The sequence below is a fragment of the Bombina bombina genome, chromosome 3 (genome assembly GCF_027579735.1).
Source record: "Bombina bombina isolate aBomBom1 chromosome 3, aBomBom1.pri, whole genome shotgun sequence".
Classification (NCBI taxonomy): Eukaryota; Metazoa; Chordata; class Amphibia; order Anura; family Bombinatoridae; genus Bombina; species Bombina bombina.
The window spans coordinates 685,092,503-685,113,075 of record NC_069501.1 but is presented as its reverse complement, the minus strand read 5'-3'; the positions used below and the strand labels follow the sequence as shown (position 1 = coordinate 685,113,075).

Genomic DNA, 20,573 nt, shown 5'->3' with positions numbered 1-20,573 from the left:
AAAATCTTTCTTTCATGATTCAGATAGAGAATAGAAATTAAAACAACATTACAGTTTACTTCCATTATTTATTTTGCTTCATTTTTTAAATATCATTAGTTGAAGAAAAAGCAATGCACATGGTGAGCCAATCACACGATGCTTCTATGTGCAGCAACCAATCAGCAGCCAGTGAGCATATCTAGATATGCTTTTCATCAAAGAATATCAAGAGAATAAAACAAATTAGATAATATAAGTAAATTAGAAAGATGTTTAAAATTTCATTCACTTTCTAAATCATAAAAGAAAAAAATGTGGGTGGCATGTCCCTTTAATTTGCCTGCTGTTGTTTTTTTTGAGGGGGGGGGGGTTGTAACTCACCCCTTTAACTTGGAATTTTCCCATCCTCCAAGAAAGGTTAAAAAGAATTGCATATGTACACTGTGTGCAGAATTATTAGGCAAGTAGTATTTTGACCACATCATCCTCTTTATGCATGTTGTCTTACTCCAAGCTGTATAGGCTCGAAAGCCTGCTACCAATTAAGCATATTAGGTGATGTGCATCTCTGTAATGAGAAGGGGTGTGGTCTAATGACATCAACACCCTATATCAGGTGTGCATAATTATTAGGCAACTTCCTTTCCTTTGGCAAAATGGGTCAAAAGAAGGACTTGACAGGCTCAGAAAAGTCAAAAATAGTGAGATATCTTGCAGAGGGATGCAGCACTCTTAAAATTGCAAAGCTTCTGAAGCGTGATCATCAAACAATCAAGCGTTTCATTCAAAATAGTCAACAGGGTCGCAAGAAGCGTGTGGAAAAACCAAGACGCAAAATAACTGCCCATGAACTGAGAAAAGTCAAGCGTACAGCTGCCAAGATGCCACTTGCCACCAGTTTGGCCATATTTCAGAGCTGCAACATCACTGGAGTGCCCAAAAGCACAAGGTGTGCAATACTCAGAGACATGGCCAAGGTAAGAAAGGCTGAAAGACGACCACCACTGAACAAGACACACAAGCTGAAACGTCAAGACTGGGCCAAGAAATATCTCAAGACTGATTTTTCTAAGGTTTTATGGACTGATGAAATGAGAGTGAGTCTTGATGGGCCAGATGGATGGGCCCGTGGCTGGATTGGTAAAGGGCAGAGAGCTCCAGTCCGACTCAGACGCCAGCAAGGTGGAGGTGGAGTACTGGTTTGGGCTGGTATCATCAAAGATGAGCTTGTGGGGCCTTTTCGGGTTGAGGATGGAGTCAAGCTCAACTCCCAGTCCTACTGCCAGTTTCTGGAAGACACCTTCTTCAAGCAGTGGTACAGGAAGAAGTCTGCATCCTTCAAGAAAAACATGATTTTCATGCAGGACAATGCTCCATCACACGCGTCCAAGTACTCCACAGCGTGGCTGGCAAGAAAGGGTATAAAAGAAGAAAATCTAATGACATGGCCTCCTTGTTCACCTGATCTGAACCCCATTGAGAACCTGTGGTCCATCATCAAATGTGAGATTTACAAGGAGGGAAAACAGTACTATTAATGAGTTTTTTGGGTTCATTGAGAACATGGTTGTTGTTCAATAATAAAATTAATCCTCAAAAATACAACTTGCCTAATAATTCTGCACTCCCTGTATATATGCAGCCTTTTTTTCCTGACCCTGCTACATGTTACACACACATACACAGTGGTTGCTTAGATAATTACAGTTCATTTACATATGGTTTGAATTATTTATATAAGATAGACATAGCAGTCTTGTCAAGAGGTGTATTCCTGAGCTGAACACTGCAAATTTTGATGACAATTGATTTTAATGTACAGTGCTTAATTGCTGGTCTATAGATATGTAAAAACTGACTTTAAGTGGTTAAATCTAATAAAATAGTTTTACCTTCTTTCTGGTCCTTTCTTCTCTGGCTTGAGCTTTTATCTGCTGGATTTCAAATGAATCTACTTTCCTTTTTGTCATAAACAAGTTATGGTTCCCAATGCAAAGATCTAAAATCTACATAAAAAAATAGAAAGTTACATTTTAACTGAACTGAGAAACGTCTAATCAACTCTTGCCTTATTATAGAGCGGGGAAGGCAAACTATAGTCAGGGGGCAAAATCGGGCCCTTCTGCAGTATATGTCAACCCAATGTTTTCAACTCAAAAGAAAGCAAAGTTCAAAAAAATTAGGAAGAGTGAAACAGAGTCTCATCACAGAGGAATTGTTTCACAGATCTAAACAATGAAAACCAAACTGCAATCAAAGTAAGTTTCCTTGTGGCTTATTTGTTTATCATTTATTTAGAATTTTATAAGTTACAAATTGTGTCAATTTGTTCTCTATCTTGTTATAGAAGTACCTTCATACATATATCATTGGCCCAACAAAGTCTAAAATATCTACTATCTGGCCCTTTACAGAAAAAAATGCTGACTCCGGACCTAGAGGAATCAAAAAAGTTATTAAGTGCCATGATAGTCAGAAAATTACCTGCAAAAATTCATAAGAGCATTTAATTTTAAAAAAATTGACCTACACTACTGCAAAGGGGTTAAACACACAGTGCTCTGTGGGTCCCGACCGGTAGTTCTGTATGTTTAACCCCTTTGCTGAGGTTAAACACACAGTAGTGTAGGGTTAATAGTTGTAAAATTACATGCTATAACAAATTAGAGCATCATTTTTTACTATTAAGGCCCTTTACGTTTATCCCAATTTGACAACGGATTGGCCATTGTTCTGATAATTTGATTAAATCATCCACATTCAGCGGTCATTATCAACTTGCTGGTAACAAGAAAACTTCCCATTTGTTGTAAAGATGATCCATGTAAATGTTTTCTTTATTTCAGTCTTCCAAAATATAAGAACACCAAAACAGCCAAAACTCTAGAAAGGAGGAGATTAGCAATACCTAAAGCTCTCTTGTGCTTCATTGTGAAATTACATTTGTTATAATTTGTTATATTATAGATGGATGTTATTTTCTTCTAATAATATTATGTGAGTGTATATTTATACAGTTGTTGCAGTGCAGCAAAACTTTCGGCTAGATTACGAGTTTGGCGTTAGCCTTAAAAAGCAGCGTCGGCCGGTCCTAACGTTGCTTTTTAACGCCCGCTGGTATTACGAGCCTTGCAGGTACAGGTGTACCGCTCACTTTTTTGGCCAGACTCAGAAATACCGCAAATCCACTTACGTCAATTGCGTATCCTATATTTTCAATGGGACTTGCATAGCGCCGGTATTACGAGTCTGACAAAAAGTGAGTGGTAGACCCTTTCCTGTCAAGACTGGTACCGCATTTAAAAATTCAGTAGTTAAGAGTTTTACACTACAACTCCGTAGCATAAAACTCTTAACTAAAGTGCTAAAAAGTACACTAACACCCATAAACTACCTATTAACCCCTAAACCGAGGCCCTCCCACATCACAAACACTATAATAAATATATTAACCCCTAAACCGCCGCCCTCCCGCATCGCAAACACTATTTAAATATTATTAACCCCTAATCTGCTGGCCCTAACATCGCCACCACCTACCTAGATTTATTAACCCCTAATCTGCCGCTCCCAACGTCGTTGCCAGTATAATAAAGTTATTAACCCCTAAACCTAAGTCTAACCCTAACCCCAATTTAAATATAATTTAAATAAATCTAAAAATTACTACAATTAACTAAATTATTCCTATTTAAAACTAAATACCTATAAAATAAACCCTAAGCTAGCTACAATATAATTAATAGTTACATTGTAGCTAGCTAAGGGTTTATTTTTATTTTACAGGCAACTTTGTATTTATTTTAACTAGGTACAATAGTTATTAAATAGTTATTAACTATTTAATAACTACCTAGGTAAAATAAAGACAAATTTACCTGTAAAATTAAACCTAACCTAAGTTACAATTACACCTAACACTACACTACAATTAAATTAATTACCTAAATTAAATTAAGCTAATTACACCTAATCTAATCCCCTAACAAAATAAAAAAGCCCCCCCCAAAATAAAAAAATCCCTACCCTACACTAAATTACAAATAGCCCTTAAAAGGGCCTTTTGTGGGGCATTACCCCAAAGTAATCAGCTCTTTTACCTGAAAAAAAATTACATTTACCCCCCAACATTAAAACCCACCACCCACACAACAACCAACCCTACTCTAAAACCCACCCAATCCCCCCTTAAAAAAAACCTAACACTAACCCCCTGAAGATCACCTTACCGGGAGACGTCTTCACCCAACTGGGCCGAAGTCCTCAACGAAGCTGGGAGAAGTCTTCATCCAAGCCGGGCGAAGTGGTCCTCCAGACGGGCAGAAGTCTTCATCCAGACGGCATCTTCTATCTTCATCCGTCCGGCGCAGAACGGGTCCATTTTCAAGACATCCGATGCGGAGCATCCTCTTCTTCCGACGGCTAAACACAGAATGAAGGTTCCTTTAAATGAAGTCATCCAAGATGGCGTCCCTTCAATTCCGATTGGATGATAGAATTCTATCAGCCAATCAGAATTAAGGTAGAAAAAATCCTATCAGCCAATAGGATTGAGCTGGCATTCTATTGGCTGTTCCAATCAGCCAATAGAATGCCAGTTCAATCCTAAAGTAGAAAAAATCCTATCAGCCAATAGGATTGAGCTGGCATTCTATTGGCTGTTCCAATCAGCCAATAGAATGCCAGTTCAAAATAGGATTTTTTATACCTTAATTCCGATTGGCTGATAGAATTCTATCAGCCAATCGGAATTGAAGGGACGCCATCTTGGATGACGTAATTTAAAGGGCTATTTGTAATTTAGTGTAGGGTAGGGCTTTTTTTTATTTTGGGGGGCTTTTTTTATTTTGTTATGGGGATTAGATTAGGTGTAATTAATTTAAAAATCTTGTAATTTCTTTATTATTTTCTGTAATTTAGTGTTTGTTTTTTTTTGTACTTTAGATAATTTTATTTAATTGTAATTAATTGTATTTAATTTAGGTAATTAATTTAATTGTAGTGTAGTGTTAGGTGTAATTGTAATTTAGGTTAGGTTTTATTTTACAGGTAAATTTGTCTTTAGTCTTAGTTAATAACTATTTAATAACTATTGTACCTAGTTAAAATAAATACAAAGTTGTTATAAAATAAAAATAAACCCTAAGATAGTTACAATGTAACTATTAGTTATATTGTAGCTAGCTTAGGGTTTATTTTATAGGTATTTAGTTTTAAATAGGAATTATTTAGTTAATTGTAGTAATTTTATTTAGATTTATTTCAATTATATTTAAGTTAGGGGGGGTTAGGGATACGGTTAGACTTAGGTTAAGGGGTTAATAACTTTATTTTAGTGGTGGCGAAGTTGGAGGCGGCAGATTAGGGGTTAATAAATGTAGTTAGGTTGCGGCGAAATTGGGGGCGGCAGATTAGGGGTTCATAAGTATAATGTAGGTGGCAGCGGTGTCCGGAGCAACAGATTAGGGGTTAATAAGTGTAAAATTAGGGGTGTTTAGACTCGGGGTTCATGTTAAGGTGTTAGGTGTAGACATAACTTTTATTTGCGTTAGGAGCTTTACGCTGCTTTTTTGCAGGGGTTAATAACTTTATTATAGTGGTGGCGACGTTGGAGGCGGCAGATTAGGGGTTAATAAATGTACGGCTAGATTTAAAGTTTTGTCGGTAAGGACCCGCGTAGCTAACGCCGGCTTTTTTCTGGCCGCACCATAAAAATAACTCTGGTATTGAGAGTCCATATAAAGGCTGCGTTAGGCTCCAAAAAAGGAGCGTAGAGCATTTTTAACGCAGCTTCAACTCTCGATACCAGAGTTGCTTACGCAAGCGGCCAGCCTCAAAAACTTGCTCGTGCACGATTCCCCCATAGGAAACAATGGGGCTGTTTGAGCTAAAAAAAAACCTAACACCTGCAAAAAAGCTGCGTTCAGCTTCTAACGCAGCCCCATTGTTTGCTATGCGTAAACACTTCCTACGTCTGCACCTAACACTCTAACATGTACCCCTAACCTTACACTTATTAACCCCTATTCTGCCGCCCCCGCTATCGCTAACCCCTGCATATTATTATTAACCCCTAATCTGCCGACCGGAGCTCACCGCTATTCTAATAAATGTATTAACCCCTAAAGCTAAGTCTAACCCTAACACTAACACCCCCCTAAGTTAAATATAATTTACATCTAACGAAATTAATTAACTCTTATTAAATAAATTATTCCTATTTAAAGCTAAATACTTACCTGTAAAATAATTCCTAATATAGCTACAATATAAATTATAATTACATTGTAGCTATTTTAGGATTAATATTTATTTTACAGGCAACTTTGTAATTATTTTAACCAGGTACAATAGCTATTAAATAGTTAAGAACTATTTAATAGTTACCTAGTTAAAATAATTACAAAATTACCTGTCAAATAAATCCTAACCTAAGTTACAATTAAACCTAACACTATACTATCATTAAATTAATTAAATAAAATACCTACAATTACCTACAATTAAACCTAACACTACACTATCAATAAATTAATTAAATACAATACCTACAATTACCTACAATTAAACCTAACACTACACTATCAATACATTAATTAAATACAAAACCTACAAATAACTACAATGAAATAAACTAACTAAAGTACAAAAAATAAAAAGAACTAAGTTACAAAAAATAAAAAATATCTACAAACATAAGAAAAATATTACAACAATTTTAAACTAATTACACCTACTCTAAGCCCCCTAATAAAACAACAAAGCCCCCCAAAATAAAAAATGCCCTACCCTATTCTAAATTACTAAAGTTAAAAGCTCTTTTACCTTACCAGCCCTGAACAGGGCCCTTTGCGGGGCATGCCCCAAGAAGTTCAGCTCTTTTGCCTGTAAAAAAAACATACAATACCCCCCCCAACATTACAACCCACCACCCACATACCCCTAATCTAACCCAAAGCCCCCTTAAATAAACCTAACACTAAGCCCCTGAAGATCTTCCTACCTTGTCTTCACCATACCAGGTTCACCGATCGGTCCTGAAGAGCTCCTCCGATGTCCTGATCCAAGCCCAAGCGGGGGGCTGAAGATGAATGACGGTTCCTTTAAATGACGTCATCCAAGATGGCGTCCCTCGAATTCCGATTGGCTGATAGGATTCTATCAGCCAATCGGAATTAAGGTAGGAATATTCTGATTGGCTGATGGAATCAGCCAATCAGAATCAAGTTCAATCCGATTGGCTGATCCAATCAGCCAATCAGATTGAGCTTGCATTCTATTGGCTGTTCCGATCAGCCAATAGAATGCGAGCTAAATCTGATTGGCTGATTCCATCAGCCAATCAGAATATTCCTACCTTAATTTCGATTGGCTGATAGAATCCTATCAGCCAATCGGAATTCGAGGGACGCCATCTTGGATGACGTCATTTAAAGGAACCGTCATTTGTCGTTCAGTCGTCGGCCAGGATGGATGTTCCGCGTCGGAGGTCTTCAGGATGCTGCCGCTCCGTTCCAGATGGATGTCGATAGAAGATGCCGCCTGGATGAAGACTTCAATCGGATGGAAGACCTCTTCTTCCCCGCTTGGATGAAGACTTCTACCGGATCATGGACATCTTCAGCCCCCCGCTTGGGCTTGGATCAGGACATCGGAGGAGCTCTTCAGGACCGATCGGTGAACCTGGTATGGTGAAGACAAGGTAGGAAGATCTTCAGGGGCTTAGTGTTAGGTTTATTTAAGGGGGGTTTGGGTTAGATTAGGGGTATGTGGGTGGTGGGTTGTAATGTTGGGGGGGGGGCTTTTATTTTGGGGGGCTTTGTTGTTTTATTAGGGGGCTTAGAGTAGGTGTAATTAGTTTAAAATTGTTGTAATATTTTTCTTATGTTTGTAGATATTTTTTTATTTTTTGTAACTTAGTTCTTTTTTATTTTTTGTACTTTAGTTAGTTTATTTAATTGTAGTTATTTGTAGGTTTTGTATTTAATTAATGTATTGATAGTGTAGTGTTAGGTTTAATTGTAGGTAATTGTAGGTATTGTATTTAATTAATTTATTGATAGTGTAGTGTTAGGTTTAATTGTAGGTAATTGTAGGTATTTTATTTAATTAATTTAATGATAGTATAGTGTTAGGTTTAATTGTAACTTAGGTTAGGATTTATTTGACAGGTAATTTTGTAATTATTTTAACTAGGTAACTATTAAATAGTTCTTAACTATTTAATAGCTATTGTACCTGGTTAAAATAATTACAAAGTTGCCTGTAAAATAAATATTAATCCTAAAATAGCTACAATGTAATTATAATTTATATTGTAGCTATATTAGGATTTATTTTACAGGTAAGTATTTAGCTTTAAATAGGAATAATTTATTTAATAAGAGTTAATTAATTTCGTTAGATTAAAATTATATTTAATTTAGGGGGGTGTTAGTGTTAGGGTTAGACTTAGCTTTAGGGGTTAATACATTTATTAGAATAGCGGTGAGCTCCAGTCGGCAGATTAGGGGTTAATAATTGAAGTTAGGTGTCGGCGATGTTAGGGAGGGCAGATTAGGGATTAATACTATTTATTATAGGGTTAGTGAGGTGGATTAGGGGTTAATAATTTTATTATAGTAGCGCTCAGGTCCGCTCGGCAGATTAGGGGTTAATAAGTGTAGGCAGGTGGAGGCGACGTTGTGGGGGGCAGATTAGGGGTTAATAAATATAATATAGGGGTCGGCGGTGTTAGGGGCAGCAGATTAAAAGTACATAAGGATAGCGTAGGTGGCGGCGCTTTGCGGTCGGCAGATTAGGGGTTAATAAGTGTAGGTAGCTGGCGGCGACGTTGTGGGGGGCAGGTTAGGGGTTACTAAATATAATATAGGGGTCGGCGGTGTTAGGGGCAGCAGATTAGGGGTACATAAGGATAACGTAGTTGGCGGTCGGCAGATTAGGGGTTAAAAAAATTTAATCGAGTGTCGGCGATGTGGGGGGACCTCGGTTTAGGGGTACATAGGTAGTTTATGAGTGTTAGTGTACTTTAGAGTACAGTAGTTAAGAGCTTTATGAACCGGCGTTAGCCCAGAAAGCTCTTAACTACTGACTTTTTTCCTGCGGCTGGAGTTTTGTCGTTAGAGTTCTAACGCTCACTTCAGACACGACTCTAAATACCGGAGTTAGAAAAATCCCATTGAAAAGATAGGATACGCAATTTACGTAAGGGGATCTGCAGTATGGAAAAGTCGCGGCTGGAAAGTGAGCGTTAGACCCTTTTTTTGAGTGACTCCAAATACCAGAGTTAGCCTAAAACCAGCGTTAGGAGCCTCTAACGCTGGTTTTCACGGCTAACGCCAAACTCCAAATCTAGGCCGTAGTTAGGTTGCGGCGACATTTTTGGGCGACAGATTAGGGGTTAATAAATATAATGTAGGTGTTGGCAATGTTGGGGACAGCAGATTAGGGGTTCATAAGTATAATGTAGGAGGCGGCGGTGTCCGGAGCGGCAGATTAGGGGTTAATAAGTGTAAAATTAGGGGTGTTTAGACTCGGGGTTCATGTTAAGGTGTTAGGTGTAGACATAACTTTTATTTGCGTTAGGAGCTTTACGCTGCTTTTTTGCAGGTGTTAGTTTTTTTTTCAGCCGGCTCTCCCCCATTGATTCCTATGGGGAAATCGTGCACAAGCACGTTTTACCAGCTCACCGCTAACATAAGCAGTGCTGGTATTGAGGTGAGATGTGGAGCAAAAGTTTGCTCTACGCTCACTTTTTTGCGGTTAACGCCAGGTTTGTAAAAACCCGTAATACCAGCACTGTCTGTAAGTGAGCGGTGAGCATAAATTGCTCGTTAGCACCGCACAGCCTCTAACGCAAAACTCGCAATCTAGCCGTTTATTTGTAATGTATATGCTGCTTTCAATAAATGATCTTTTCTTAATCTGCCTAATGATAGCATTGCTCTACGCTCACTTTTTTGCGGTTAACGCTGGGTTTGTAAAAACCCATAATACCAGCGCTGTCTGTAAGTGAGCGGTGAGCATAAACTGCTCGTTAGCACCGCACAGCCTCTAACGCAAAACTCGGAATCTAGCTCATGTGACTGCTATTGAAAATCATTGAGAAGCAGTGCATTTATTAAAATAGCCAGTAGGTGGAGCTGTCCACTTGTGTTGCAGCAAAGCCAAGCACACTGAAATTAATCAGTTTAACCAGACCTGAGCTATCAAGCAGATTTCAAAGGAACAAGATCTTCCTATCTATAAATCTGTCCAGATTGGAATGCATAGAAAGAACTGTTTGAAGAAAAATGCAAGTGAAGTCTGTGTTGTGTGATTATTTTATAAGGTTTATAATGCTGTTTAGCAAATGTTTTTGTTCATTTAACTTTGTTTAATTATATATTCTGTGTTGTGTGATTATTTTATTAGGTTTATAATGCTGTTTAGCATTTAAAGTCTTCATTTTAAAGCTTTAAAAATAATGTATTAGGTGTTACGTATGACAATTTTGAGAGGGGCCTGGAACCTATCTCCCTCACTTCCCATTGACTTACATTATAATCTGGGTTTCAATTTACAACGGTTTCGATTTACAACCATTCCTCCTGGAACCTAACCCCGGCGTAAACTGAGGGCTACCTGTAATGTATATGCTGCTTTCAATAAATGATCTTTTCTTACTCTGCCTAAAAAAGTAAAAGTATGACTACTTTAAGAATGTTTACTGCTTAATTCAACTTACCAGTTTATTATGTCTATGATCTGAAGAATAAAACTTGAAAACATCAGCTTTTTTGTCACATGGTGTTATTTTCAGCTGAAATCAAAAAGAAGAAATGTATATCTTAGTAAATGCCTCTTCTCTCTGTGTTTCATATCCAATTACATTATGGTTAAACCATCATTGCCACCTGTACATTATAGTTTTATTAAATGTTCTTTCAGAAACTAACAAGAAATTTAGGTCAGTTTTCCAGATCCATATTTACATGGTTTAATCTCCATTCCATATCAGTAAGATTTATCTTCTGTGCAGACAAGCTGGATGTTGTCCAAATTCATGACAAATGTACAACTAACCTATAATCAAGATTCCTTTCAGACATCACATGGAGAGATAACACCAATTGTTTGAAAATGCAGAATAGGATTCAATCTTAGCTGTGGTTATATATATTCCCTGGACCATGCTTGATATCAGCATTCAACAAATTAAATAGCTTTGCCCTCAATATGGATGGCTAGAAAATATCTACATCTACTCATGCTACATAGCCGCTCGGTCTTGTGCAAATACATTATAGAGACACATACAACAAAAGGGGCACCTGTGTTTCTAAAATGCAACATGGACTAAGAAGGCAAACTTTCGATTTTTTTTTGTTCATTTATCCTTAATAATGTAAGTTACTATAGAATTATACTGACATTAATATAAAAAATGTTTGATGTTGAAGAGAAATTATTTATTTATTTCTCAAAATATGCCATACATTTACTGATACATTGCATAACCATTTCTCTATTATCACCAGTATCGCTGTCAATGCCAGAATCACTCTATAACCAGCTGATATTGCTTTGTTTATCACAGTATTACTTACTATAGATAACCGTGATTTGTGATGTGCTCTTGTGAATAGAGATTTACTGGAGGCCTATTTGGATGAGGCTTTGAAAACACCTTGGATATCATTTGACCGTACTAGGAGGTTGCAACACAAGGTCATTTTTTAAGAACACATCTGAGTTTTGCAAATGTTTTTATTTCCATTGCGACCACATTTTTAAAAAATGGCAAATACTAAAGAAGTTACAAACTTTTGGAAAGTATAATGCTTAAGGCAAAGATACTAACACTAAGACAGAAGAATTGGGAAAATTATACGACATTCTTCTTTTTTCAAGTACTTAATTCTAAGTTTACCCCATCACATTTTCAAATTTTGCATATTTCATGTATTGTCCAAGGAATACAGCTGAAGACTCCTTGCACATAGGAAGTGATGGGGTTAATAAGCAATAATTATAATTTAATATAGTACTGTACTTCTGTAGTGCCACTCATATAAAAGGAAGAACATTTTCTAGAGTCACACTTGAGCTCTGTGTCATCTGATTATAGTTTTAACGTTCCACCTCTTCATCAGGTCAAGTGGACTGGAGTGAGTGGAACCTCAAAAGCTAGAGGACTAACTACATTTGTGGATCTTCAACCTTATGCAAGTATAATTGTTTTTATGTATTTTATTATATTGTAACATGGCTTTTACAAATTGGGCCAGATTATAAGTGGCGTGCTAATGATAGCTTTGGATAAGCAATATCATTGGACCACACTTACATTTAGCGCCCAACTTAAAGTGAAGATAAATTCTAGCATTTTTTTAAATGCTAGGATTTAGCAGTGCTATAAATAAAGGGGACTTTCAGTCATGAAGTATAAAAAATGTCTTGCTGAAAGCTCCTTTAATTGCCTGCAGTTTATGATGAGCTGAGCGCCTCCGATCGCCCAGCAAAACGCTATTTTATACAATGAGGTGGTGTTTCCTCCTTTTAGCCAATAGCCATACTTGCTGATTGGTATTATGTCTAAATATGTCTAAATATGTCTAAATATGTGTATGCGTACTGTGTATGTATACATGTGTATTTATGTGTTTAGATGTGTAAATATGCATTTATATATAGATTCATATAGATATAGATATATAGGTATTTATGTGTTTAGATGTGTAAATATGCATTTATATATAGATTCATATAGATATAGATATATAGGTATAGATATATATTTTACAAAAAAATAACCCAGCCTCCTTAATTATTTTCTTTGCGCATAGTTAGCACCTACAGCGGGAAAAAAATTGTGCACCACTTTTAATATGGCCCTATATGTTTTAATAAATATATTCTATTTTTATTTGAACAATATTGTTTCAGTGCCATTGCTTCTATTGTACATTACTTATTGTGTTGTTTTGAAGGTGATTTTTTTTTTTTAAATCTAAGATAAGACACGCTACCTGTTCAATGTTATGAAGGTCTTTTTTTTTCCACTTGTTCCCCTTATCCATGCTATAGAAAACAATTATTATAGTCTGTTGGTATTTTTTTTTAATTCTTAAATTGACTTTGAAAAACCTTTAGTCTATCCATGGGATGTTTTACAATACATTTACATACCAGTCAACAACAAATATGTACCTCACGCTCACACACTTATATTTATGCATGCCTGGATTTCCCTCTTGTGTTGCACAAAAAAAAAACAGAAAACCCCAGGCAATGATAGTTGTGACTTTAGAATATTTAATGGCAAATGTTACGGCACGATCTAGCTTTATAATATGTATTTCATTTATTGTTAGATTAATAGAAATTGTTAATTGGATTGTGTCAAATCCTCCTTGAGAAGTCATGTGATCCAATAACGTAAAACAAGACTTACCAGTAGCATATTAGAGACAATGGGGCATATTTATCAAGCTCCGAATGGAGGTTGATGCCCCCTGTTTCTGGCGAGCCAGAAACAGCAGTTATGAAGCAGCGGTCACAAAGACCGCTGCTCCATAACCTGTCCGCCTGCTCTGAGCAGGCGGACAGAAATCGCCGGAAATCAACCCGATTGAGTACGATCGGGTTGATTGACACCGCCCTGCTGGCGGCCTATTGGCCGCGAGTCTGCAGGGGGCGGCGTTGCACCAGCGTATTGCTCACCGTATTCAGCGAGGTCTGTCGGACCTGATCCGCACTGTCGGATCAGGTCCGACAGACCTTGATAACTTGCGGCTATTATCTGTGGTGTGAAATGCTATTTCTAGAATTTATGGATGAATTTCTTTTGGTAAACTTTAGGTTTTTGTATCTTGACCATATGTTGTCATCATATTCTAAATGTGAAAACAAAGAGCAATTTATTGTATAAACCTTACTTGTGAATAACGTGTATCCATATTTACTCACTTTCTTAACATTGTAAGAAATATTTCTGATGTCCCCCCATTTAAAAGATTTTAATGGAGAAATCTTATCATTTGTGCTGTAGATATGGATCCCTTTTGCATCAACTCCAAGCAGAACATCAGCATCACTCTTTGCTTGCTGGAAGAAAAAAAAAAGACACCTTGAAGTGTATATTTCACTGTTCTTTTGCCTAAATATTGGCCCTGCATCTGACACTAGGGGGCCCATTTATCAAGCTCCGAATGGAGCTTGTGGACCCGTGTTTCTGGCGAGTCTTCAGACTCGCCAGAAACACAATTTATGAAGCAGCGGTCTCTTGTGAGCTGCTGGGGCAATGTTAAATGCGGAAAGCGTATTGCTCTCTGCATTCAGCAAGGTCTTGCGGACCTGATCCACAATGTCGGATCAGGTCCGCAAGACCTTTAATAAATAGGCCCCTAGATGTGTATTTACACTGTTATTTATCTGTTTATTAATATATATATTTTAAATTTGTCATTTGTCTATGCTTTCAGTACAGTTGTTTCTTTGTTTTTGGTTGTGCTTAGATCAGAGGCTCTCTACACATTTTGTTAGGTGACACTCATTGCTTCTTTCTGAAATTCATGTTACTGAATAACAGTGATGTAAATAGAAATGCTATGAATATATGTAGTGTGTGTATGTGTGCAATATATATATACACACACAGTTGTATGCAAAAGTTTAGGCACCCCTGACAATTTCCATGATTTTCATTTATAAATAATTGGTTGTTTGGATCAACACTTTCATTTTGATCTATCAAATAACATAACTGAAGGACACAGTAATATTTCAGTAATGAAATGAGGTTTATTGGACTAACAGAAAATGTGCAATATGCATCAAAACGAAATTAGACAGGTGCATAAATTTGGGCACCCCAACATAAATATTGCATCAATATTTAGTAGAACCTCCTTTAGCAGAAATAACAGCCTCTAGACGCTTCCTATAGCCTGTAATGATTGTCTGGATTCTAGATGAAGGTATTTTGGACCATTCCGAGCATCGAGAGCCCGCTTCAAATCACCCCACAGATTGTCAATGATAATAAGGTCTGGGGACTGGGATGGCCATTCCAGAACATTGTACTTGTTCCTCTGCATAAATGCCAGAGTTTGCATACCTCAAGCGACTCTGTTTGTGGCGTGTGTGCAGAAAAGGCTTCTTCCGCATCACACACAGCTTCTCCTTGTGCAAAGTGCGCTGAATTGTTGAACGATGCAAAGTGACACCATCTGCAGCAAGATGATGTTGTAGCTCTTTGGAGGTGGTCTGTGGGCTGTTTTTGACCGTTCTCTCCATCCTTTGCCTTTGCCTCTCTGATATTTTATTTGGCCTGCCACTTCTGGCCTTAACACTGTGCCTGTAGTCTTCGATTTCCTCACTATGTTCCTCACAGTGGACACTGACAGCTTAAATCTCCGCAATAGCTTTTTGTAGCCTTCCCCTAAATCATAATGTTGAACAATCTTTGTTTTCAGATCATTTGAGAGTTGTTTTGAGGCCCCCATGTTGCCACTCTTCAGAGGAGATTCAAAGACAACAACAACTTGCAATTGGCCACCTTAAATACCCTTTCTCATGATTGGATGCACCTTTCTATGAAGTTAAAGGCTTAATGGGCTCACCAAACCAACTGTGTGTTCCAATTAATCATTGCTAGGTAGTTACAGGTATTCAAATCAACAAAATGACAAGGGTGCCCAAATTTATGCACCTGTCTAATTTCGTTTTGATGCATATTACACATTTTCTGTTAATCCAATAAACCTCATTTCACTACTGAAATAATACTGTGTCCTTCAGTTATTTGATAGATCAAAATGAAATTGCTGATCCAAACATCCAATTATTTATAAATGAAAATCATGGAAATTGTCAGGGGTTTCTAAACTGTTGCATACGATTGTATATATATATATATATATATATATATATATATATATATATATATATGTCCAAGAAACAGAGGGGTAAGTGCTAACTCCCCAAAAGGACAACAAGAAAGTGATCAAATCTAGGTCTGCAACTAAAATGGATGTAAAGAATCCTAGGTAACCTCCTAATTTAGGGAGGAAAGGGACAAACAAAAACAAGGATCATCCAGCGCAAAACCTAAAACAAATTGCACTCCAATAAAACTTCTGCAAACAGTATTATCACATACGACAGTATAAATGAATGCTATATGTATCCTACTTCGAGGAGAATCTGAAACAAACAGCAATACAAAACAGCAAAATAATACAATGTCAAGGACCATAAAGATAAAATTTAAATTAAAAAGTAAATAGAAAATGTAAGAGTCCACAAAATCCAATGAGTTCTAGATGGTATATACAGCGAAAAAATGACCAATGTGCCTACTCACAGTGTTTAACCTCAATCCTATGAGGTAAGTGAAGCACAGGAGGTAGAGGGAACGTCGCACGCTGTCTGCTGTACTTTCTGGACCATTTTCTTGCGTAACCACTGTGACTCAAGTGCTGGATCTCCGAGTTAAAATCCGTATGCAATGGCCTCTATTTATCAAGCCGTCAACCGCAAATATGCTGGAATTCCGCAGTGTATTTGTGGCGAGGCTGATTCGCCATAGTTATCAAGCCCTACAGACTGGCAAAAGTAGAATCTAGTGACGTAACATACGATCCGCCGGACTCAGTCCGACACAGATCGATGGTTACGTCACTCCAGATGTTCCGAACGCAAGTCCGGCACAATCTGACTACTTTTGGTAGTTATCAAAGAACAACCAGGTACGCTCGCCACTATTCCGGCCCAGTGTACCTGGTTTTCAATCCGCCACCCTGGAGGCAGCGGATCCCATAGGAATCAATGGGAGTCTGACAGCAGAGGGAGCTCATGTTTGCTGCCTCCCGATATCCCATTGATTCCTATAGGAAGTGTCTACACCTAACACCCTAACATGTACCCCGAATCTAAACACCCCTAATCTGCCCCCCTACACTGCCGCCACCTACTTTATACTTATTAACCCCTAAACCGCCGCCCCGACACCGCCGCCACCTACACTATACGTATTAACCCCTAAAACGCCACTCCCGGACCCCGCCGCAACTAAATAAAATGTTTAACCCCTAAACCGCCGCTCCCGGACCTAGCCGCAACTATAATAAATGTATTAACCCCTAAACCGCTGCTCCCGGACCCCGCCGCCACCTACATTATACCTATTACCCCTAATCTGCTGCCCCCCCACCTACATAAAGTTATTAACCCCTATCCTGCTGATCCCGGACCCCGCCACAAATAAATTAATTGTTTAACCCCTAAACCGCCACTCCCGGAGCCCACCGCCACCTACATTACATTTATTAACCCCTAATCTGCCCCCCCCTACACCGCCGCCACCTACATTATATCTATCAACCCCTAAACCTAAGTCTAAGCCTAACCCTAACAACCCCCTAACTTAAATATTATTTAAATTAATCTAAATAAATATTCCTATAATTAAATAAATTATTCCTATTTAAAACTAAATACCTATAAAATAAACCCTAAGATAGCTACAATATAACTAATAGTTACATTGTAGCTATTTTAGGGTTTATTTTTATTTTACAGGCAACTTTGTATTTATTTTAACTAGGTACAATAGCTATTAAATAGTTAGAGGTTTTTTTTTTGTATTTTAGTTAATTTTAGTTAAGTTTAGTTAATTTTAGTAGTATAGTGTTAGGATTTATTTTACAGGTAAATTTGTAGTTATTTTAACTAGGTAGCTATTAAATAGTTAATAACTATTTAATAGCTATTGTACCTAGTTAAAATAAATACAAAGTTGCCTGTAAAATAAAAATAAACCCTAAAATAGCTACAATGCAACTATTAGTTATATTGTAGCTATCTTAGGGTTTATTTTATAGGTAAGTATTTAGTTTTAAATAGGAATAATTTATTTAATTATAGGAATATTTATTTAGATTAATTTAAATAATATTTAAGTTAGGGGGGGTGTTAGGGTTAGGGTTAGACTTAGGTTTAGGGGTTAATAGATGTAATGTAGGTGGCGGCGGTGTAGGGGGCAGATTAGGGGTTAATAAATGTAATGTAGGTGGCGGTGGGCTCCGGGAGCGGCGGTTTAGGGTTTAATATATTTATTATAGTTGTGGCGAGGTCCGGGAGTGGCGGTTTAGGGGTTAATATATTTTTTATAGTTGCGGGGGGCTCCGGGAGCGGCGGTATAGAGGTAAAACAGTATAGTATAGTGTGGGTGCTTAGTGACAGGCTAGCATGAAAGCTGCGAATAAGCCGATGAGCAGAGAGATCGATGACTGTTAGTTAACAACAGTCCGCTTCTCATCGCACCGTACTTGGTGCGCGGCTTTTTGACAGCTTTCTTGATAAATTTGGCAAACGTATTCAGGTCCGTGGCGGCGATGTTAGGCGAGCTTAGGCGAGCGTATTGGGGCCGGCGAATGCTAGAAAGTAGACAGCTTGATAAATAGAGGCCATTGTCTCTGATCTTAAAAACCATACTCCCTTCCTTTTAACCAGATCCAAAATCTTCTCCAACTCAAATTCTTCAGAAACTTCCAAAGAGACATGAGGAGAAAAATGTAATTTAGTTAAAGGATTAGGGATCCAACATTGATCTGTGTCAATTGATAGACTTGGTAACATGAAGGAAGATCCAGCCAAATAGCCACATGGTTAATAATCTGAGAGGTGACCCAACTTTCTAGAAGGACAGGTGAATCTTAAATTAAGTGTAGTGAGCCAAAAATTTTCTCCACATGAGTAGGAAGGAGTAGGAGAACAGGATTTGTCAGCAAATCTGTTGTTGAGCCCTGAGAAAAGTTTTCTGTTACAATACTGTATAAAATTCTTGGCAAGAATTGACAACCTTTGATTCCAATCTGGGACTGGTGAAGCAACAGGAAGGTCTGGAAGCAAAGCAGGATGGAACCTGGAACTTGGAAAAAATGAAGACATCTTTATAGAGTAATGAATCTGACTGTTAAAGGCAAATTCAGTAGTGGGAAGTAGACAAAACTAATTATCCTAAATATACGTACAAAAAGCATCTCAAATACCACTTCAGTCAGATTAGTCCATTCCGTCTGACCATTAATGTGAGGATGATTCTCATATGACATGGATCATGAAATACTGAGGCTAAAGCAGAAATATTTCCAAAATCTAGAGGTAATCTGGGTACTTCTGTCTGACAACACCTCCTGAGGTAAGCCATGCAGACAAAAGGTCTCCTTCAAGAATAAATTAGCTGCAGTACTGGCAGAAGGTAATCCCATAAGTAAGACATTTTAGTAAAACAATCCATTGCAACAAAATAGTATCATGGCTATCAGATGGAGGCAGATCCAAAATAAAGTTAATTGAATCACAAATCCAAGTACTCTCAGGAATTGATAAAGGATAAAGAGGACCAACTGGAGCCAAATTGAAATGTCACAAGATAGGACAAACTAACAAACATCCTCAGCCAATTTAAGCCACCAAAATGTATGAGAGATCAAATGCCGGCATGACAAACGGCAGGAGAGTCATGAAATAACTCCAAAACTTCCAAACGCATTTGAGATAGATCAAAAATTATTTCTTCATAATACAATAAGCTATCCACAGGAACCAAAGGTAAAGAGAAAGGAGGAGCAGTGTTATTACAAAATTAGAGAATAATAAAGCCCAGCTAGCCTGTCTAGGATGATCCCTCTTAACAGAATAGTCTAGAGAAAAAGGCCACTGGTACATATGGTCTCTAGGCTCCACTTATTGAGACAAAATAGCTTCAATTAAAACATCAGACGCATTAATCTCAAGGTAAAAAGGTATTTGAACATCAGGCAGAATTGGGACTAAAGTAAACAATCCTTTAAATTTATCAAAAGTCACTTGTGCTTCAGGTGTCTAGGAGAAAGAAGTCTGGCTGCGAGTAAGACGAGTAATAGGAGCACACACACTAGAAAAAATCCTGATGAAAAGTCTGACAAAATGAGCTAATAAATCTTTGTACTGCCTTCTTACATACTTACTCAGGAACAGGCCACTCCAACGAATAGAGAATATAACCCACAAATTCTACTGAAGACACAGAAAACTGACTCCAATTTGGCAAAGAGAATATTGGTCTGTAATCTAGACAGCACAGATCAGACATGGGCCACATGAGAATCTTAAGAGGGAGAAAATATAAGAATGTCATCCAAATATATCACAATAAACATATCCAACAAATCTCTAAAGATATTATTAAATAAATGTTGGAGGATAGCTGAAGCATTATAAAGTCCAAAGTGCATAACTAAAACTATACTTGTCCATAATGAGTGAGGGAGTTTATATTGCTCAGGGATGGCTTCTAAAATATTCTGAGGAACATTCAAAATACTGCATATTGGGAAAGGAATACGTTTTGACAAAAAACACAGGTAAACGTTAAGCTGCCAGTGCTCCAGCTTATTGAAAAATTGTGTAAACTTAATCAGGGTAAACCCAAAATCAAAGGAAACAAAGAGGAATCCCCAACTACAAACTGCAAACTGCAAAGTCTCTTTAAGTTTAAAGCCCAAACAGATACAGGTACAGTTTTTTTAACAACAAGGCCAGATTTATAGTGCTACCACCAG

At 37.6% G+C, this 20,573-nt stretch overlaps 1 protein-coding gene across 2 annotated transcripts in view; it reads right to left on the bottom strand.

Moving 5' to 3' along the window:
* The window catches only part of LOC128653902 (merlin), a 207,576-nt gene that overhangs the window by 56,278 nt on the left and 130,725 nt on the right, over nt 1-20,573 (bottom strand). For both annotated transcript variants that reach the window (XM_053707462.1, XM_053707463.1), the window contains 3 exons: nt 13,933-14,070; nt 10,709-10,783; nt 1,875-1,988 (listed from right to left, as the gene is read on the bottom strand). In XM_053707462.1, the coding sequence (XP_053563437.1) occupies nt 1,875-1,988; nt 10,709-10,783; nt 13,933-14,070 (327 nt within the window). The remainder of the gene's footprint in view (nt 1-1,874; nt 1,989-10,708; nt 10,784-13,932; nt 14,071-20,573) is intronic.